General features: G+C 43.3%; 1 protein-coding gene and 1 long non-coding RNA gene across 2 annotated transcripts in view; one reads left to right on the top strand and one right to left on the bottom strand.

Moving 5' to 3' along the window:
* The window catches only part of LOC134359537 (uncharacterized), a 53,120-nt gene extending 36,531 nt beyond the window's left edge, over positions 1 to 16,589 (bottom strand). Inside the window, exons 1-2 of the long non-coding RNA XR_010021135.1 lie at positions 16,524 to 16,589; positions 2,805 to 3,011 (exon numbers count right to left, since the gene is read on the bottom strand). This is a non-coding gene — a long non-coding RNA (uncharacterized LOC134359537). The remainder of the gene's footprint in view (positions 1 to 2,804; positions 3,012 to 16,523) is intronic.
* A 62-nt stretch (positions 16,590 to 16,651) lies between these two features.
* Positions 16,652 to 22,933, top strand: part of LOC134342516 (monocarboxylate transporter 10-like) — a 90,514-nt gene continuing 84,232 nt past the window's right edge. Inside the window, exon 1 of the mRNA XM_063040753.1 lies at positions 16,652 to 17,230. Within this exon, the coding sequence (XP_062896823.1) occupies positions 16,840 to 17,230 (391 nt within the window). The 5' untranslated portion in view covers positions 16,652 to 16,839. The remainder of the gene's footprint in view (positions 17,231 to 22,933) is intronic.

Raw genomic sequence — 22,933 nt, 5'->3', positions numbered from 1 at the left:
ACCTCTTTGTGATCTTGTACTTATTGTTTACCTGCACTGAACTTCCACTGTACCTTGTTCTACCTCAAAGTACTGTGTAATGATCTTAGGGAAAAGTAAACAAGACTTTCCACTGTATTTTGGTATATGTGACAATAATAAATCAAGTCCAATTCCAAACACATAGAATCACACAAAAGACTGAAAAACAACCCATGTGCAAAAAACTGTGCAAATACAAAAATAAATAAATAGACAATAAATATTGAGAATATGAGATAAGGAGTTCTTGAAAGTGAATCCATATGTTGTGGGAACATTTCAATGATGGGGCAAGTGAAGTTGAGTGAATTTATCCTCTTTGGTTCAAGACCCTGATGGTTGAGGAGTAATAACTATTCCTGAACCTAATGGTGAGGGACCTGAGGCTCATGTACCTTCTTCCTGATGGCAGTAGTGAGAAGAGACCATGGTCTGGTTAGTGGGGTTCCTTGATGATGGATGCTGCTTTCTAGTGTTTTTTAACCCAGTAAATTAAAGAGTGATGGAGTTTGCTGAGTAGACTGAGGAGTTGATTTTCTACCCTCATGAATTCTGAGTGTCCCATTCTGCATTTACTCGGAGCTGCAACAGAAATAAGAAAAAGTTGAGGGAAAGTGGTCACCTAGTAGCCAAAGAGCAAAAAAAAAACAACTGCTGTAAATAGTAGCAGAATGGTGTGCTAGTAGATTGGTAATCCAAGAGTGAAGTTAATGAATAAGACATACTTTCACATCTGTTGGAACAACTCCAACATTAAAATTAAGTATATTCAATTTTGAAGTTAATAAATGAATACTTTGAGGAGTGTGAGAAATGTAGGAGTACGTTTAAGGATAGAATCAGGAGGTAAAAAGAGGACTCAAGACAGATTTTGCATCAGACTTCACTGTGGAAGACTAGAGCAGAATGCCAGAAATTTGAACATGTCAGGGGGTAGAAGTGAGTGTAGTTCGCTTTGATTAAGGAGAAGGTGCAGGGAGAGCTGAAAGGTCTGAAGGTAGGTAAGTCAACCGAGCCAAATGGACTACACCCCTGGGCCCTGAAAGAGGTAGCTGAAGAGATTGTGAAGGCATTAGTAATTATCTTTCTGGGGTTGTTTACCATGCAGTACAATTCCTTGACTCTTGTAATTAGCTATATAAACTAACATTGAATCCATCAATACCAGTATGATGGATGGAAAGGTTTTGTTCTATGACATTAAAATTCAGACCATGGTGTTATAACATAACACATTAATGCAAAATTCTAAGTTCCAATACTTGAAGTCAAAGATTTTTATCAAACAAATTTTTGCTGCCATGTTATATGCTGCTCAGGATGGGTAAAGGCATTTTTTATCATTATCGTCCAGGCCTCCATTGATTTTCCATATCTATTAATCTCTTCCTCCTTTTCCCAACTTCTCCTTTTCTTGGAATGAATTGTAATGTATCCAAATCAGTATTAGTGGCCATTCAGAAATCTGATGGTGGACTGGAAGAAGGGAAGAATGTAACGTGCCTCATGTTAACTTAATGTTTGATCAATTAATGAACTGGAAGCAAAAGAAATGTGTATGACAATAACCCCTTCCTCAGTCCTTTCACCTATCAGTTTCCCATCTCTTTAGTTCACCCCTCCCCCTCTCCTGGTTTCACCTATCACCTACCACCTACCACCTTGTTCATCTTCCTCCCCTCCCCACCCACCCTCTTCATCTAACTCCTCATCTTTTCTTCCAGTCCTGATGAAGGGTCTTGGCCCGAAACATCAACTGTTTACTCTTTTCCGTAGATGCTGCCTGGCCTGCTGAGTTCCTCCAGCATTTTGTGTGTGTTGCTTTGGATTTTCAAAACCTGCAGGTTTTCTTATCTTTACAACATTTCAGACTGCTTGAGTCCATGAAGCCCAAAGCCTAATTTCTGTTGGCCTTTGGAAGTATGAATGCAACCGTCCTTTTCCAACATGGACATTTTGGAACAGTTACTCTAGAGTTCTATCAAGAGAAATCAGTACAATTATAAAGTCTCTATGGAGGGGAGTAAACAGTTGATGTTTCAGGCCAAGACCCTTCATCAGGACTGTACTGAAGAAGGGTCCCAGCCAAAATGTCAACTGCCTTCGTATATGCTGCTTGACTTCTTGCGTTTATCCAGCATTTTGTATTCTTTCTTAAGATACCAGCATCTGCAGAATGTCTTGTGTTCACAATAAAAAGCTGCTCACACTAAATTAGTCGGACTAAACGGATTTGTGCTTTGTTTTGGTAGAACGCTGACAGAATTTAGTTACCTTTGTGACTGACTCAACTAGTCACTTGGAAGCGATAGCTGGGAGGTATATTTTTTTAAAATATCAAAATACCTTTCATCCATAATTTTAAAAACATTTACAAGATTAAACCATGCAATGCCTTTGCAATCCTACATTCAGAATCAATCAATGTGTTCTATTACATTCCTTAAAACCAATAGGACTGTTTGCCAAACAAGAGAAAATCTGCAGATGCTGGAAATCCAAAGCAACACACACAAAATGCTCAGCAGGTCAGGCAGAATCTGTGGAAAAGAGTACGGTCAACGTTTCGGGCCGAGACCCTTCAGCAGGACCCTTTGTCCCCCGGGATGGTATATTACTGCAGTAACTGAGGGTCTTCCTCACTCAATCCGGCCCCTCCCTCTCCAGTAGCGGAAGAATCCTATACTGTGGGTTCTCCCCCCCGTCCCCGACCAAGCCCTTGCGGTGCGGTGCGGTGCCTGCGCCAAGATGCAGTGTGTCTCCCTGCACGTACAGTACTGTACCTGTGCCCGCGCAGTCTGGAATGTGTCAGTCGGCAGCATTCTCCTTTGGACATTTGATGCGTTGCAGACCGAAGGGCGTCTTTCACCATGTTCATCTGCCAACTGCATTTGATGTCAGTCGCGATGTATCCATTATTCAATATACCTTTATTCAATCCTGCAGGTCTTCTGCAGAGAATCTAATTCTCTTCCCTCCGCAAAATGTTTCTAATTAAACACAAAGAACAATAAATAACAAATCACAGTTCCCATGGTTACGATACCTACTTGGCTTTAACACTTTGAATGTAGACACGAACGTAGACATTTTTTTGCAGAATTACATATTTACAATGATAACACATTCCATCTAGATTAAGGACTTTGAATATTCAAACCCTGGTTGCCGCTCCGTGAGCAATTGAGCACAAACTCCAGACATGCAAAATTACACTCTTTTGAAATGGTGATGAGGAATGGCTCCCTGAATATACAGAGAGCCAGAATTTTAAAGAGGCCAAACTGACATGTCCTGAACTGTGCATTAAATGATGGGGATAAACATTTTAACAACGTGCTAATTCAAGAGACGGCCACATAATGTCTTTCCTAATCTCACTCTGACTGAGCAAGTAATATTAATGTTAATGTATCGTCTTCTCCTGCATACTTACAATAGAATCAGAATTTCACACACCCACACCCAATGGTTTCAATAACCTTTAAGTATCAGTTGAAGTTAAATTCCGAGCAGGTATTATTTCTTAAAGACCGGTTCTCATTTTAATTAATACCTGCTCTCCAACATTTCATAACAGCTGGATAATCCTGAACACAATTTTGCCAATGGTGGAGAAGCTATTAACTCCTTTCATTTTCACAGTCTCCCAGGACATGATTTGTCAGAGTGAGATCCCAAATGTGGTACGCAGGGGTATCTTCACCCACCCACTCTTTCATCTGAATGTCTTACATCAACTCTGGAACTACAAACAAGAGCCAGGCAGCAAATGCTGTGCAAATAAATTATGGTGTTGCATGTCATAATTAACACCTTGTTAATAGTTACAATAACCCCTTGCACTCAACATCAGTAAACCCAAGGAATTGATTGTAGACTTCAGGAAGGGTAAATTGAGGGAAAACACACCAATTCTTGTCGAAGGATCAAAAGTAGAAGAGGTGTGCCGTTTCAAGTTCCTGGGTGTCCACATCTCTGACAATCTATCCCAACATATCGATGCAGCTACAAAGAAGGCACAACAGTGGCTATATTTCCTTAGGCGCGTGAGGAGATGTGGTACCTCACCAAAGACACTCGAAAAATTTCTACAGATGCACCATAGAGAGCAGTCTAGCTTGTTGCATCACCTTCTGGTATGGAGGGACCACTGCACAGGATCGGAGAAAGCTCTCACCTCAGCCTGCTGCATCATGGCTATCAGCTTCCCCAGCACCAGGACACCTTCAGGTCTGCAGGTGTACCCCATCAGCAAGTTGCTCGTTGGTGGAGAAATCGAAGGAGCTGAACTTGGTGTGGACTGCGTGCTCCCTGCTACAGAGAGGCGTCAGGGTCAGTGTGTGAGTGCAGTGTGCAGTCTAGCAGCGAGTGATTGACTCGGTCACTTTTCTTGTGATCACAAGACCCTGCTGGACATTGGCAAGGTGGAATGCTGCAAGTCCGGTTGACTGGTTTACTTGAGGGACCGATGGCAGGGGAGCTGGGTAGCCTCAGTCTAGGACTGTTGCAGCCGCCCAGGAGTGAGGTGTCAGAGTCAGTGTGGCGCTGCATCGGTCCAGGCATCGGTCTACGTCCAATTCATTCGGCAGAAGACTCGGCCTCAAGCCGCAGTTATACCTGTTTGCAGCTGCCCAGAAGAGAGGTGTCAGAGTCAGAGCAGAGGCGGTGTGGTGCAGTGTTCATCATGCTGGTAGTGTTGGTGTCACCCCCCACCCTGTGTTCATTTAGCAGAAAACAAGCTGTTTTGTGTTCAACTGCAGACTGCTGCAACATTCATGGAGTCAGGGGCATGACTATTTTCTTTGTATGACTGTATTTTACTGGTATCTTATGTGTGTTTACAGGTGCCTTGTGCTGTCTGTAACTATTGGTACCGCGTTTTGCACCTTGGCCCCAGAGTCTGGCCGTATTCATGTATGAATGAAAGATAATCAAACTTAAACTTAAAAAGAGATGTCTCAAAAAGGAGGCATCCATCATTAAGGATGCCCATCACCCAGACATGCCCTCGTCTCATTGCTACATTGAAGCGAGAGGTGCAAAAGCCTGAAGACATACACTCAATGATTCAGGAATGGCTTTTTCCCCTCTGCCATCAGATTTCTGAATGGACAATTATCACTACCTCAGTATTTAGTTTCCTCACTTTTTGCACCACTTATTTAATTTATTTGTTTTAATATATACTTATTATAAGTTTTAGTTTATATTATTATGCATTACAATGTACTGCTGCTGCAAAAACAACAAATTTCACTACAGATGCCAGTGTTAATGATTTCAATTCTGAATAGTTCAGAATCCCTTTCTTCCCTATTCTATTAGCTTGTCCCAGTTGCCATAATGTTGTCCAATTATCTCATTCAATTTCCACCAAAGGGACCTGACTTGTGAATCACTCTGCTATATCTGAAGTATTAGCTATGAATATACCCATTGCATATCCTGCTCCTACTAGTTCTACCATTTTCTTCTTCACCTTTCAGTCCTATACCCAATATGAGTACTATGCATACAGAACAAATGCATAAAGAATGGCAATGTTTGCGGTGGGTGTCACAATACAGTCAGGTTTAAAACTACCTGAATGTGCCTATAGCTTTTCCACCTGTATCTGCCAAAACTAACAAGGTATCCCTCTGGCCCACCCTGCACTGTGGTTCTCTTGTGGTAAAAGGGACTACAGTTATGGCACACATTTCATTGCTGTAGTTAAGTGTGAATGGTTTGTTGACACCCATGTCCAGGCATGACAAATATTAACACGGGGATCCCCTTTTCATGCAGGCCTATTCCCCAGCAGATGTTCCTCTGGCTTTGTGCAATTTTGAGATGTCCATTTCATAGCATCGTATGTTATCACATTCCCCACATAAAAATGCACATTAGTGCACTCTGCACAGGTCGTTCTTCATTATTCTCTTGATTGACAATACAGTATGTATTCTACTTGCTGTCAGAAGAGAGCTCAAAAAGGCAACACATCCAATTATCCGAATTCCTCTGGGCGTAGTTCATGGGGCTCCATGTCTACTAATCCTGTCAAATGATGTTTCCATAGTCAAGATCATTCCTGCCCTCTGTACCTCTTCAGGGGGACCAGCCCCTCTACTTCCACCCTTTCTCGGTTTCCAACAGGGCAGGCATTTCTCCAGTCAAGATGACCATCCATCTGGCTTGTAACCCTGGCTTTGCTGGTACTCAACTTTCTCCATTACCTTACCTCCTGCTTCTGTCAGATTCCCCTTCATTTGGGCATTCTTGTGATCCCTGTATCTCATTCTCTATCAATGATTCCTCTTTTCAGATTATGCAAACAAGTGGTCAATACATCATTCCTCTCTTGGGGCATTTCACTGATAACTGACTCCTCATGCCTTTGCATTAGTTCCATGCACATGAAGACCCAAACTTACTGGGTTAACAAACCTATCCTTTATTACCAGCACATGCTTGTCAGCAGGTAACAATACAGCCTCCCATTTTGCTCGCCTGCTATCAGACCCTGCCCACAGTTTCCCTTTCTCCAGAAGAGCAATTGTGCTATGAGGTGTGTCCAAGCTTGTCTGACCCATCAGAGTATTAGGTTCCGATGCTCTGAATGCCCATGTTGCACAGCATATCGGTTGCGCACACCAGATCTGTTTCCACAGCTACCAGATCCTGCTTTACAGAACACCGCAGGCCACAATTTGTCACCATATTCCTGATGTGCTATAAATCAGCAGCATAAAATTCCCATGGTTGTCTCAAATCTGGCACAGCAACTAAAGTTTGCTTCAGGCGTGAAAAAAAAACTTTCCTAGATATTCTAGTCCATTCTAGTTGTTGCCCTGCCTCTCCCTCTTACGAGAGTTTGCAGAACATCCCACAAAATTACAACAGTAATTTGGGAACCCCAAAGTCTGACAGAATCCCTTCACTGTGCAAGGGTGGGGTGGTTTAAGAATTGCTCCTTTACATTCCTTGGGCATTATTTTCTTGCCCTGTGTCCCAAATACACTAATTCAGGGTGTCTAAACCGTACCTTGGAAGGCGTTAAGTTCAGTCCCATGTTCTCAATAATCTATAAAGTTACACAGGCTTAATTAAAGTTCAAAGATCAAATTCTAATCAAAGATCTAATCAGCCAATCATGTGAAAACAACTCAATGCATAAAAGCATGCAGACATGGTCAAGAGATTTAGTTGTTGTTCAGACAGACCAAACATCAGAAAGGGGAAGAAACGTGACCTAAGCAATCTTGACTGTGGAATGATTGTCGGTGCTTGACTGAGTGGTTTAAATATCTCAGAAACTGCTGATCTCCTGGGATTTTCATGCACAATTGTCTCCAGAGTTTACAGAGGATAGTGCAAAAAACCAAAAAGACATCCAGTGAGCAGATGTTCTGTGGGTGAAAACAACTTGTTAATAAGAGATCAGAGGAGAACGGCTGCACTGGTTCAAGGTGATAGGAAGGCAACAGTAACTCAGATAACTTCATGTTACAACAGTGGTGCACAGACGAGCACCTCTGAATGCATATTACATTGAACAAAGTGGATGGGGTACTGTAGAAAAAGACCACAAGCATACACTCAGTGGCCAGAATATTAGGTATGGGAGGTACTTAATAAAGTGGCCATGGTGTATGCTAACCTGTACTGTCCTGAGATTCGTTTTGTCGCAGGCATTTACAGAAAAAGGGAAATACAATAGAACTACATGAAAAACTATACAGAAACAAAAACTGACTGACAACCAATGTGCAAAAGGAGGCAAACTATATAGATAAAAATAATGCTGTGAGAGCGAGTTGAGAATGAGTCTGTAGGGCATAGAAGCAGATCAGAGAGGTGGTGAATGAAGTTATCAATGCTGGTTCAGGAGCCTCACTGGTTGTAGAGTAATAACTGATCGTGAACCTGGTGGTGTAGGACCTAAGGCTTCAGTATCTCCTGCCTGATGGTACTAAGCAAGAAGAGGGCATGGTCTGGATGGTGAGGGTCTTTGATGATGGGTGCTGCTTTCTTGTGGCGATGCTGCACATTAATATAATCAATAGTGGGGAGGGTTTTGCCTGTGATGGACTGGGCCTTATCAACAACTTTCTGTAGAGTTTTCATTCCTGGGCATTGGTGGTTCCATTCCAAGCCATGATGCAACCAGTTAGTACTGTCTCCACTGTACACCTATAGACGTTCGTTTTGGTGACATGCAGAATCTGTGCAAACTTCTATAATCAGCTCTTTGGTTTTGCTGACGTTGATTGAGAGGCTGCTGTTGTGGCATCAGTCTCCTCCCTACATGCTGATTCATCACAACCTTTGATTTTGCCAATGACAGTGGTGTCATCAGCAAACTTACATACGGCACTGGAGCTGTGCTTAGTTATACCTAGTCATATGTATAAGTAGTGCAGGGGGCAAAGTGCACAGCCTGTAGTCCACTTGTGCCAATGGTGAGTGTGGAGGAGATGTTGTTGTCAACCCGTACTAACCAGGATCTGCTATTGAGGAAATCAAAGATTTAATTGCAGAGGAAGGCACTGAAGACCAGGTCTTGGAGCTTAGTCATGAGTTGTGAGGGGATGACAGTGTTGAATGCTGAGCTGTAGTCAATGAAGAGCATCCTAATCTATGCATCTTCACTGTCCAGATGTTGCAGAGCTGTGGATGAGGCAATGAAATCACATCTGCTGTTGACCTCTTGTGATGGAAGGAAAATTGGAGAGGATCCAATTCACTCCTCGGGCAGGAGTCAATATGCTTCATGACGAACTTCTTGAAGCTCTTCATCACAGTGGATGTAAGTGCTACTGAATGATAGTCGTTGAGGCAGGTCACCACATTCTTCTTGGGCACCAGTAAGACTGATGCCTGCTTGGAGCAGGTGGGCACCTCAGAAGCTAGAGGTTAAAGATATCCACAAACACTCTGGCCAGTTGATTAGGACAGGTCTTTAGTAGTCAGACGGGTACATTGTCGAGGTCAGATGGTTTTGGAGGATTCACTCTCCTGAACGATGTTCTCACATTGGCCTCAGAAACTGAGATCACAAGGACTTAGAGCGATGTGGGGGTTCATGAAGGCACCTCCCTGCTTTGTCAGTTAAAGTGAACATAAAAGCTCATCTGGGAGTAAAACCTCGTTGTCGTTTATGTTGCTTGTTTTTACTTTGTAGGAGGTGAGGACGCTTAAGACCTGTCACAGTTGTTGAGCATCTCTCTGTGATTCGAGTTCAGCCTAGAATTGCCGCTTTGCATGTGAGATTGCCTTCTGGAGATTATACCTAGATCTCTTGTACTTTCCTTGATAATAATTAACAGTAAAACTAGGCTTTTGTTACAGAATAAAACAATTATCCTTAAGTTTAATTTAATTAACAGCAAACCCAGGTTTTGCCCACAACAACAGGGGCATGCTATAATGATATAATCAAGCCTCTGTATCTCGGTGCCATTCATTATAGCTGCATCCTATATCCCTATTGTTGAGTCTTATCAGTGATTCTCTGTTACCACATCAGAACAGGCTACACCCTCTATTACTAGATTTTAACCCTCTCTACATCAGCTGCAGATTGGGGTGGAGAAATGGCAGATGAATTTTAACCCAGCTAAATGTTGCACTTTGGAAGATCAAATATAAAGAGGTAGTACTGTGTAAATGGCAAGACCCTTGAAACAGTGTCAATGTACAGGTGGATGTTGAGGTCCAAGCCCATAGCTCCTTGAAAGACATAAAGAAGGCAAATGGTATGCCTAGTCAAAGCAGTGAGTTGTAGAGTTGGGAAGTTCTGTTGCAGCTTTATAAAACTCCAGTGAAGTTGCTTCTGGCAATTTCATCCCATTAGAGAAAGGCTTTGGAAAGGGTGCAGAAGAGGTTTACCAGGATGCTGCCTGGATTATTAGGCGTGAGCTATAAGGAGCTATTGGACAAATAAGTTTTTTTCTTCCAGTGCAGCAGAAGCTGAGGGGAGATCTGACAGATGTTGGTAAGCTTATGAGAAGCATGGAAAAGGTGGACACCCAGCATCTATTTCTAATACCATAGGATATGCACTTAAGAGGAGAGGAGCTAAGGTCAAAGAAGATGTGTTGGGCAAGTTTTTTGGGCAAAGGGAATGGTGTTTTGCTTGGAATGCACTGCCAGGGTTGGTGGTGGAGGCAAATGTGACAGGGGCAGTTGAGAGGTTCTTACGCGGGCACGTGAACATGCAGGGAATGGAGAGGTGTGGACATTGTGCAGGCAGATACAATATTCCTCCGGTGTGATATCACAGAAACACAGGACAGACCAAGACTTAAAAACTAACAAAAACCACATAATTATAACATATAGTTACAACAGGGCAACAATACCATAACTTGATGAAGAACAGTCCATGGCACAGTAAAAATGTCCAAAGTCTCTCGAAAGTCCCACATCTCACGCAGATGGGAGAAGGAAGAAAACGCTCCCTGTCATGCCCGACCACAGTCCGACTCTGAGTAGTCCGAAAACTTCGAGCTCTGATCAGCCCTCCAACACTGAGTACCGAGCACTACCTCTGCCGAACGCTTCGACCCCAGCCTCGGTCACCAGCAGCAGGCAAAGCTGGGGATTTTGGGGCCTTCCCTCCGGAGATTCTTGATTGCACAGTAACAGCGGCAGCGAACCGGGCATTTCAGAAATTTCTCCAGATGTTCCTCTGTGCCTTCTCACATCTGTCTCCATCAAATCAGAATTGTGCATGGCATCCTACTTACAAATACAATATAATTTCCCCGGAGAGTCTATGGTCATATTCAAGAGCAAAATAGGTCTCCAATTCTTGATGACATCCCTTTTCCCCTTCTGCTGTAAACGAGGGTAGTTATGCCCTTCCTCATGGAATTTAAAACGCTGCCAGCTGGAAGCATCGCATTGAAAACTTCCAACAGGTCTGGGCCCATCTTGTCCCACAGAGCTGAGTACAATTCAGCAAATAAGCTGATGCATCCAGGAGTTTTATTTCAGTCAAAGGAGTGGATGGAACCTGTCAGTTCCTCCAGGGCCAGTGGCTGGTCCAAACTCTCCCACTTTTGCTGTTGACTAACACCTGCGACGACCGGATGTTCTGGGAGGCTGTGTTGTCTGTGTCCTTTCTGTCATCAGATAAACATTGAAGGACTTGAAGGTCCTCAAGTGTCTGTCTGTGTGGATACTACTGAGCCATCCTCTTCCTTAAGACTGTGGATCACAGAGCTCCCCTTATGAACCTTTTGGAAGAAGAAACATGAGCATGCAACATCCTGTTCCATGGCATGGACCATGAATCAGAAGATCCTGGAGGATTCCACAGTGGAGTACTGGGTCTGCCTGCTTTTCACCTCTCCTAATTCCTCTGATGCGGTGGGGGGGGGGGGGCAGTATTTCAAGTTCTTGGATCATTGAAAGCTCTTCTGAATCAGAATCAGGTTTAATATCACCGCATATGTTGTGAAATTTGTTCTCTTTTGTGGTGGCAGTACAATGTAATACATAGCAATAGATAAAATGTGAACTACAGTTATATATATATATAATAGTTCAAATACTTCAATTAAATAAGTAGTGCAAAAATAGAAATAAAAAGCTGTGAGGTAGTGTTCATGGGTTCAATGTCATCAGGTTGCGGAGGGGAAGAAGCTGTTCCTGAATTGTTGATTGTGTGACTTCGGGTTTCTATACCTCTTTGCTAATGGTAGCAATGACCACAAAGCATGATGGGGTTCCTTAATGATGGATGTTGTCTTTTTGATGCATTGCTCCTTGAAGATGTTCTGGATACTACGGAGGCTAGTGCCCATGATGGAACTGACTAAGTTTACAACTCTCTGAAGCTCACTTTGATGCTGTGCAGTAGCCCCTCTCCCCCGCCCCCCCATATCAGACCATGATGCAGCCAGTCAGAACGCTCACCACGGCAGGAGTGACTTGTATAAGAGAGACGGGATGCACCTTTACTTGAGGGGAACTTGGCTGGGAGGCTCATTTGTGCTGCTCAGGAAGGTTTTAATTAGTTTGGTAAGGGGATGGGAACCACAGCACAAAGTCAGAAAGTTGGGGGACTGAGGGGATGGTGAACGTCATGACAAAAAATATCATACAGGAGCAATAGAATGAATAGATTGAAGTGTCTGTATTTTAATGTTAGGAGTATTATGGGTAAGGGCGATCAGTACATTGAACTATGATGTTGTGGTCATAAGTTGTTTTAGAGAGGGACAGAAATGGATGCTTAATGTTCAAGGGTTCCAATATTTTAGGAGAGATAGAGAAGGATGTAAAGTGGGGAGTGGGGAGTTGTACTGTTAATCAGTGGCAATATAACTGCACTCAGTGAGGATATAATGGAGGGTTCATCCACTGAACCTTTAAGGGTAGAACTCAAAAATTAGAAAGATGCATTTCGTCTAATGGGATTATAGCATGTACCCGCCAATAGCCAGCGGGGATTGAGGAACAGATATGCAGGCAGTTAGGAAAAGGTGTTAAACAAAAGGTCGTAGTAACGGTGACTTCAATTTCCCTAATATGGACTGACATTTCCTGAGTGCAAGAATTTTAATGGGGCAGAATTTGTCAGGAGCATCTGGGAAGCATTTTTAAATCAATATATAGACAGTCAGAAAAGAGGAACGGCAGACTTGATCTGGTGTTGGGTAATGAGCCTGACCTTTCAGTGAGAGAACAGTCAGGGAATAGTGATTATAGCTGCTTATTTTTTAAGATGGCCATAGATAAGGATAAGTACAGACCTTGTGGTAGAGTATGAAACTGGAATAAGACAAATTACGAGAGTACTAAGCAGGAACCAGGGAGAGTTAACTGGAAGCAGCTGTGTTTGGACAAGTCCAAATCTGTCACTTGGAGGGTGGTAAAAGACAAAACACACAGAGTACAGGATGGGTACGTTCCAGTGAGAAAGAATAATGAGAATGGCAAGGTTCGGGAACCTTGGATGTTTGCGAAGAAAATGAATTTCATAATGTATATTCTATACATTGCCCTGACATTAAATGTACCTATTGAAACCTATTGAGAGATGTGAATTTCATCAAGAAGAAAAAGAAAGCATATGTAAGGTTGAGGAAGCTTGAGGATTATAAAGTAGCTAGAAAAGAACTTAAGAAAGGAATTAGGAAAGCCAGTAAGGGCCATGAAAAGTGGTAAGTAGGAATCCCAGGCATTATATACATACATTAAGAGCAAGAGGATAATAGGACAAGGGTAGGAGTAGTTAAAGATAAAGAGTGAACATGTGCTTGGAGGTGGAGGATGTAGATAAGGTCCTACATAATTACTTCACTTCAGTTTTTCTCAAGAAGGACATGGAAGTTAAGGAAAATCAGTGTGGAGCATACTAATATGCTAGGATATTTTAGATAAAAGAGGTAGTGTTGGGTCTCTTAAAAAATCTTTAAGGTAGATAAGTCCCCAGAGCTTAGTGGGACATTGGGAGAGGCAAGAAATGAAACTGATCTGGGAACATCTAAGTACAAATTCCAGACACCCAAATTTTACCTCTTTTGTTATTGTGTTGAGGGATAGTTTCCTGAATATACATGTGGCCATAATGTAAACATGTCCTGATCTGTGCTGTAATGATGTGCTAATTAAAGATATGTCCACTGAGCTCCCTCTGAAAGTTTCAATGATCACCAGTTAGCATAAAGGTCCTCCACTGTCTTCCCCAACAGAGAATCAGAATAACCCACACCAAATAATTGGTTTCAATAGCCTTAAACTATCTGTTGAAGTTAAATTGTGAGCAGGTTTTATTTCCTAAAGACTGGTTCTCGTTTAATTAATATCCATTATCCATAACTTGTAATGCCAGAACAATCCAGAATACTGGTGGGCGTCATGGTAGTGTAGTGGTTAGTCCGACACTATTGCAGCTTGGGTTATAGTTCAGAGTTCAAATCTGATGTCCTTTGTAAGGAGTTTGTATGTCCTCCCCATGAAATGTGTAGTTTTTCTCCAAGTGCTCTGGTTTCCTCCCACAGTTCAAAAATGTACTGGTTAGTAGGTTCATTGGTCTCATGTTTAGGCTAGGGTTGAATTGGCGCAGCTCAAAGAGCTGCAAGGACATTTCCACGCTGTATCTCAATAAATACCTGCACAGTCAACAGATACTCAGTTAAATACTTTGTTTAGTTGGCAAATAGATTAACAATAGAGTCATAATCTGATAATATTTGTGGAACAGTTTTAGAGAGTAGCTTTAGCAAATAAATCAGGATAAGATGCTATCCTACAAGAGGGAGAGCTAGAACCATATAAATGGCTTTAATGTCAAAGCCAGTCAATATAGGGTCAAAGGAATCAATATGTCATAGAACATAGAACAGTATAGCACAGTACAGGGCCTTCCGCTCACAGTGTCATGCCAACCTTTTAACTTTTTCCAGAATCAATTTAACCCTACCCTCCCAAAGACCAAACTCACTCCCAAGGCTAACAAAAACAATACCAAAGGAAAGCAAGTGGGGTGGCTCTACATTTTTTTAAAGTAGGACATTTGCACAAGGTCAGATGTTGTTGCAGTAGTTAAATTATTAGATTAAGATGGAGTTCTGGACCATGAATCCATAATAATTCTGATTTGATGGAGACAGACGTGAAAGCACAGAGGAACATCTGGAGAAATTTCTGAAATGCCAGTTCGCTGCTGTTGTTACTGTGCAGTCCGGAATCTTCCAGAGGGAAGGCCTCAAAATCCCCGGCTTTACCTGCTGTTGGCGACCAAGATGGAGGTCGAATCGCTCGGACAGAGATAGTGCTCAGTACTCAGTGTCGGAGAGTTGATCAGAGCTCGAAGTTTTTGGATGACTCAGAGTTGGACTCTGGTTGGGCATAGTAGGGAGAGTTTTTCTTCCTTCTCCCGTCTGCGTGAGATGTGGGACATTTGAGAGACTTTGAACTTTTTACTGTGCTCATGGACTATTCTTCATCAAGTTATGGTATTGTTGCACTGTTGTAACTATATGTTATAATTATGTGGTTTTGTTAGTTTTTTTTCAGTCTTGGTCTGTCCTGTGTTTTGTGATATCACACTGGAGGAAATATTGTATCATTTCTTAATGCATGCATTACTAAATGACAATAAAAGAGGACTGCGTGTCTTCATAATCTAATGATTCAAATCCTATCATTCAATTGAGGGCAATGAAAGGGAAAACAAATTTCAAACTTTTCTAAGTAAAAGTAGCCTTCTCCTCTGACAATAACTGTAAGATTACTGGATTATTGTAAGAGGCCACAGTTCACTATTGTCCTTCAGGCACGAAGGTAGGCCATTCTTCCCTGCTGTGACCGGAGGGTGACTCCAGTCCCATCACAATGGTTGAATCTGGTTAAGTCTTTTCAGGGCCAGTTTAAGGAGAGAGACTAAAGGCCGACATTCTGAGCGACAGTCAGTGGAACTAAGTGAAAGGAAAACCACTTGGATTTTTCTTTCATTTGGTGGTAGGAACAGGACTGGATATTTAGCTCCCCCCACCACCACTTTTCGGTCGTTCAATGAGTTCATGACAGATCTGTAATCTAAGTCCATCCCCATCTCACACTTTTATAGCTCACAGTTTGTTTTTGATGGGGCAGGGGGAGCTGGGTTGGGGCAATATGGAAGCGGTATTGGTAACCACTTTATAGTCATATCACGCCAGGCTCAAGTGTAGTTATGACAGGGGTAGCGTGGGAAAGGAAAGAGTTCGTTGCTGAATTTACCCCGTCAACAGGTTGATGCACATTTTCCATTGGAGACAGAGGAGAGGCAAACAGTGGAAAAGAAGACAGGACTACAGTAAGGCATTAAAAAAAAATCTCCACTACTAACTCCTATTTTGCTTTGCCAGTGCGCCTCAGGTTGCAGAACAATCACTAGCCAACAGAGTACACTACACTAGCAGAATATGCCATCTTTTGGACGAAGTGTTAAACTGAAGTCTCCATCTGCTCGCTAAGGTCAGAGCGCCTTCTAAACGAAGAGCAGGCGAGCTGACAGTCCTTCAGTCCACTTCCTCAGAGCGCGCCTTGCGTTAACACAAATCGAATTCATTGCCTGCCCTAAGGCAAGGAATTCAACATTACAATTTTCCTTTTTCAAATTAAAATGCTTTAAAGCTCGCAAAAGAAGATCGAAGAATATGTGGAAATGGAGCCGGTTTACATCAATCTGGTGACAAGTTCCTCAGTGATACCGGGGCAGAAAGTTGTTGCTTCCATCCTGCAGTGATCCCGCTCGACAAGCGGGCCTTGTGGTCAGAAGATAGAAAGCCTCTGATTCATTGAGTTTACTCCCGTGCCCTGACCAAAAGATGTCACTGACGCCCCCATTAATCCCACTTCACTTGCCAACCAACCCCCTTACACATTGCTCCCTTCAAATTCTCAGCCACGTTCAACACTCTCTCCCCGACCCACTGTTCTGCACCCTTCTCTCGCTTCCCCTCGCTCCGTTTCATCCAACATCAGCAATACAGCCCGCGTGGGCGATAGACAGTTACCGCAGCCAATGGCAGAGGCCAGACTTTCGGCGGGTGCCAATGGTTGGTGGGAGCCGGCGAAGGGCGGTTCCACTCGTATCGATTTAAAAGACTGAAGCAGCGACTGGTGCGCGGAGGAAGTGTTTGGTTGTGAAGGGAAGGGGAGGCAGTCCGGGTTGGGAAGAAGCAAGCGGGCGGAGGAGAGGCGGGACTCCGGCGTGGGGAGGGTTCTGCCGCATTTACAGCTGTGACACAGAGGCCAGGCAGGGTTCAGAGCGCCTGTAGCGGCTTGCGGTGTGCTGATGGTCTTGATCTGCAGCCAAGACGCGGCTGAGACATGAGCGAGAGTCAGGAGTCAGGGGCTGGGGTTCAGGGACAAGAGAAAGAGGAGGCGGGGGACGGTGAATCGGCCCGTCAGCCTCTGACAGAGAGCAAGGAGCCGCTGAATGGCGAGGTGGGAGCGAACTCGGAGACCCAGCTGCGTCTGGCGGGGGGAGAGTCCACACATAACCATGATCCCGGCGGTGGGCCTCCTTCTGCCCCCGACCCGGGGACGGTGCCCGGACAGGTAGACCCTCCCGAGGGGGGCTGGGGCTGGGTGGTGATGCTGGCTTCCATGTGGTGTAACGGCTCGGTCTTCGGCATCCAGAACTCTTTCGGGCTACTGTATCTGTCCCTGCTGGAAAATTTCGGGGGCACAGAGGACAAACATCTGCAGTTTAAGACAGGTAAGAGACAAGAGCTGCTCTTGTACACTATACCCCAACCCGCTCCCGTGCGGCGAACGTACACTTCAGACCCAGACTTAGGTATAATATCACAGGCATATGCCGTGAAACTTCCTAGGGGGTTCGCTGTTCCTGTAATGTGAATCACACTGTCATACCTGTTGGCCTGTCCGATGTGCTGATGCCTTTTGCGGAGTTCTTGGCTCGCTCATGATCGTCCTCGCTGTCAGGGTTTTCGTTGCTTGTGGAGTGGACGGGGAGTGTGCCCGCTTGAGGGGCGAGCGAATGTCATGGGAGTTCGCGTGCCAGGGGAGTGTGCCACCTCCTAAATTCCCTATGGTTGCCGTTACATTCAAAGTTAGTGAGTTAAGTTCTTGCCCAAGACAATTCTGTTATTTCAGGACCGTTGCTTTCATACTTGAGAGTATCAACCAATGATTCACATTGCCAGCATTACATTATCGGTGAAAATATTGACATTAGTCCATATATTTCAATATGCTAATGGTTTGGAACTTCACGGACACTAGTAGAACACATAACTAATCAGTAGGATTGTAGTTTGCATTGTGAGTATTGACTGATTTGGGAATTGTACTTCAGGCTGGTATAATTGCAGCATTTAAGAAATAAACCGCTGGGATGGGTTCCTTTGTCACCTGTATTGAACAGAATTGAAGAGGAAGACACTAATTCTTCTTTGAAACGAAACGTGCAAAAAAACAGATTGTGGCCATTGTGGTGTTGATGAATGATTCAAATGTGTGATCTAGCATTGGCAGTCACACAGTGAACACCTTGGGGCTAGTTAATAGATGTGACTATAGCCTTGCTAACAATCGAAACGTTATGATTCTGAGTACCTTTGGCCACCTCATTTGCACTCTCTAGTGCCTGTACTGAAGCGAGAATCTGGATCCAAAACAGAGTGATGCAGGAATTCATGGGGTCAGGCGACATCAACGGCAGCAGAAGGGACGGTCGGTTGACTGATGCAGGGTCTTGACCCAAAATGGTCATCATCCCTTTGCCTTGAAAGTAGTTCTGTAGTTTGCCTGGAATCCTGAGGTGTAAATTGCATCATATCCCAAATGGGTGGCGCATGAGCGTGACAGTGGTGAACACTTGTGGTAGCAAAGCAGGCGCCTCGTAATTGAGTACAGTATCCACCATGATCCCACTGTTGCCATTTTGGAGTTTGGGTTTACAGATAATGCTGGTTTAATTTCATGTGTTCAGCAGCACCCTTTCTGTCGTAAAGTGTCATCATTTACTTGCCTGATAGTTACTGATACTACTTAACACAAGTGTCTCGAGCTTTCTGTAGCAGTTTCAAGTTAGAGGTGGTGAATCCAGAATCAGAATCAGGTTTATTATCACCGGCATGTGTCGTGAAATTAGTTAACTTAGCAGCAGCAGTTCAATGCAATACGTAATATAGAAGAGAAAACAAAATTAATGAATTACAGTACATATATATTGAATAGATTAAAATTGTGCAAAATACAGAAATAATATATATTAAAAAAAAGTGAGGTAGTGTTCAAGGGTTCAATTTAGGAATCATGGCAGAGGAGAGGAAGCTGTTCCTGAATCACTGAGTGTGTGACTTCAGGCTTCTGTACCTCCTACCTGATGGTAACAGTGAGAAAAGGGCATGCCCTGGGTGCTGGAGGCCCTTAATAATGGATGCTGCCTTTCTGAGACACCTGGCTTCTCGATGAAATGCTGGGTGCATTTAGAGACCAAAACGTAAATAGGAGTCTGGACATAGGCTGCTTGACGTAGGACAAGTTACTGAAAAAGAAAGGAATTCAGTTGGCCTTACTTACCCAGGTATTCTAATACACTCAGCTGACTCTTGGCAAGGAACAATCTGTGAGCTGTCGATGCTTTCCCCAGCTGCAACTGCCACCATATGGGACTGCATTTCTGATGAAAGAAGGGCTCTGGCAAAGTGTCTACAGATGCTGTCTGACCTGCCGAGGGTTATCAGCATTTTCTTTTTGTATCCAAGATTTTCAGCATCTGTATTTTGATTGTCCCAACAAGGAAATGCAGTGCCAGGAGCTGTCAAACCCACTACTGCAGTGGACTTCCCCTTTGCCCAATCATGATTCCCCTCTCCCTGCCCCCTTTCCACTCTCAGTCTGAAATAGAGTCCCATATCAGAATCAGGTTTATCATCATTAACATAGGTCATGAATTTTTTTGTAACAAAAGTAGTTGTGATATAATATGTAAAATTACTGCAGTACTATGCAGAAGGCTTGGGCAACCAAACTGTATATATAGTCTAAGACTTGCACAGAACTGTAGGCTGGTCCATCATGCACAATGCCAGTAAGTGACACAACTCTACCCATCTGGTATGTGGCCATAAGCAAGGCATCAGCAGAGTAATAATGCTCACTATCATGTTGTCATAATTCCTTGGCTGTCTCCTGTGCCAACTGCAGAATGTACTGCTTCAACATGGTTATTGGCTGGATGGCTGTAATAGCAAGGGCATTGGTGGGAGAAAATGAGACATGATTAAGTTCAGTGCTGATCCTTTACCTCAACACTTTCCTGCACTAGCCCCACTTCCTTTGATTCCCTTAATATTAGTGACTTTTTCATGAATATTCTCAGTAATTGAACATCCACCCCCACTTGGTTGAAGAATTTCAGTAGTTTACTGTCTTCTGAAATAGTTTCTCATTTGTCCTGAACAGTTGACCCTTTAGTGAAGTTGTGACCACCGGTTTTCTGTATTCCCTATTAGTTCAAAGTAAAATTTATCATCAGAGTGCATCCATGTCACCACATACAACCCTGAGATTCTTTTTCTGTGGGTATACTTAGCAAATCTATAGAATAGTAACTGTAAACAGGATCTGTAAACTGTAAGCAAACTATACAAATGCAGATACAAATAAATAACAAGAATGAAATAACAATATGACATCTGTCATATAACAATGACAAGTCCTTAAGTGAGTATAGTTATTCCTTTTTGTTCAAGAGCCTGATGGTTGAGGGGTAGTAACTGTTTTTGAACCTGGTGATGTGAGTCCTGAGGCTCTTGTACCTTCTACCTGATGGCAGCAGTGAGAAAAGAGCATGACCTGGGTGGTGAGGATCTTTGATGATGGATGCTGCTTTTCTATGACAATATTTCATGTAGATGTGCTCACTGGTTGGGAGGGTTTTACCCATGATGCAGTTGGCTGAATCCACTACCTTTTGTAGGATTTTCCACTCAAAGACATTGGTGTTGTTGTACCAGGCCGTAATGCAACCAGTCAGCACACTTTCCACCACACAACTATAGAAGTTTGCTAAGGTTTTTGATGACATGCTGAACCTTCACAGCCTCCTGAGGAAGTAGAGGCATTGTTGTGCTTTCTTCGTGATAATATTTATTTAGTCAGGTCCCACTGGACATGAGGACAAAGGGTGAATTTATGAGAAATTGTACAGGTTCGTCCTGAGTGGAACTGCTGCCATTAAACAGCACACAACATTTGTGCTGATCACGTCAACTTTGACTAATTCCATCTACTTGCACACGGATGCCCTACCTGCATGTTCACATGACTCCTTAAACTTGGCCATTGTGTCTACCATCATTTCTATAGGTAACCCATAGCCATGATGGCAGACCTTTTGCATGGCCTGACTGGTCTGAGCTTCCAGTGCAGCATCTGGATATCTGGGTGGCGGGTGCAGTAGAAACTGCAATATTGAATGCATTAGTAATCCACTCAATCAACCTTGCAGCCTGAAACCCATGCTGTCTCCTGAACATTATGATCTCCGTGTTTGCTCGTACCAGCTCCAAGCTTTACAGTTGGCTTGCCTGCCATCTATGCCTGCTGGTCCAGATTTTCCAGTACTGCCAGAGAAACAATGCACTGAAATTCTCACCTTTGTTTTCCAGTCCATCTAGAGCAGCTTCCTAACCCTTTCTATGCCAATACTATTAAATGAGGGGGTCCATGGACCCCCCCCCCGAGATTGAGAACCCCTGATCTATGTTCCTATCCTTTCTATCTCTGATTTGCATTCCAAGTCCAGCTTCTAAGTCATTCCGGAATTTGATCATTTTGACATTGATTATTTTCATCTGAAGGAGACTTTAACTGAAGTTTCTGTTCTAAACTCTAAGCTTCATTTTTTTCCCCTTTAAAACCTGCCTCATTGTCTAGACTATTGTTCCAGTACCCGTTCACCTTCTGTAGGAGGATGTCAGTTTTTGGGTTAAATCTCACATTCTCGTGTAGAACAGCGTGTTGCCTAGAATGAGAGTTGAATAAGAAGGTGTTTTGACTGGTACAGGTACTGACGACAATCTTTGTCCATGAGCTGCAAATACACAGGCAATACCTGCCTATGCCCACACTGGGAGGTAGGTTCCAAACATGGGCAGTATAGAATCATTGGCAATAGTTATGGTTCGTATGTCAATTGGCACTGTAGTTTGGTGGCAGGATGTTTTACTGCTCTGCCTGCTGGATGCTTAGGAATGATTCCTTGGAAATGTGTAGTGTTCTTGCAACTGGCCCTCAGAAGTGATTTGAGTTGTGAATCTGTCTCTCCCACAACAGAATTTTTTTTGATATGGGAACCTGTCACTTTGTCGATCACTGACATTTTTAGACGGGCAGCCCCTGTGTTATGAGGAGCAGGGTTTGCATTCCTGAAAACCGTCTGAAGAATAATATTCTGCAGTGCGAAGCTGCTTTAGCTATGAGATTCAAGAGATGAGAGTTAGGAACAAAACACTATTTACTGTTTTCCACATAGATCTTGTGAGAGAAAATTTTATTAAGTATACCAGATGTTTGGGTCTTGATTTGTGAATTCCATGAGGACAAATTTCTGTTACCCAAGTGGTCTTAACACAGGGGTTGACTGTAATGCACTCTGAAACATTGCAAGCATTTCAACAGTAGATAGTCAAGTGTAATTAATGTGGATCTGTATGTTTCGCTGCACTTTGCACTTTTTGTGAGGATTTTAAATGTGAAATTTCAGGTAAGCATTTCATAACGGAGAGAACAGAAGATTCAATCAAGATTGTCATTTATTTCCCCCCCTCAAACTGAAATTTCTAAAGTCTTAAATTATAATAAATTCTCCAGTGAACCGGAAGTTTTGGGAGAGCATGGGAACTGGAGCCCCGGTGAGTAATGGGTAAACGTCGGCCAGTGAGTCCCGATGGAGCAGAGGCACTGCTGAGTCGCAGGGACTGTGGTGAAACAGTATCGTAGTGGTTAGTGCATCTATTTACGGCTCCAGTGACCCGCGTTCAGTTCCCGCTGCCGTCTGTAAGGAGTTCGTATGTTCCTTCAGTGACCGCGTGGGAGGTGTACGGGTTAGTAGTTTAATTGGTCATATGGGTGTAATTGGGCTGGAAAAGTCTGTGTCTAGTATCCCTAAATAAAATAACGTACAATTACTTGGTGAGACAGATGCTGAACAGTAAACTAGCAGGTTGCTGGAATTTTACAGTAATATCTTTTAATGTCAATGCCAATGAGCCTCTGCCAAGCCTTCTGGGCTCTGACAACATGTGATTCCTTCTCCATTGGTGAATCCTCTACCGGAGTTATGAGTATCAAAGTTTGTTGCTGTTGGAGCCATTCCAGCGACCTTCTCCTACTGACAGTGAATTCCCAGCCACCCTCCGCCCCTTGCCAGCCACCTTATGTTCCT

The sequence above is a fragment of the Mobula hypostoma genome, chromosome 2, assembly GCF_963921235.1.
Source record: "Mobula hypostoma chromosome 2, sMobHyp1.1, whole genome shotgun sequence".
In the NCBI taxonomy this organism is placed as follows: domain Eukaryota; kingdom Metazoa; phylum Chordata; class Chondrichthyes; order Myliobatiformes; family Myliobatidae; genus Mobula; species Mobula hypostoma.
This window is presented reverse-complemented; position numbering and strand designations above follow the sequence as displayed.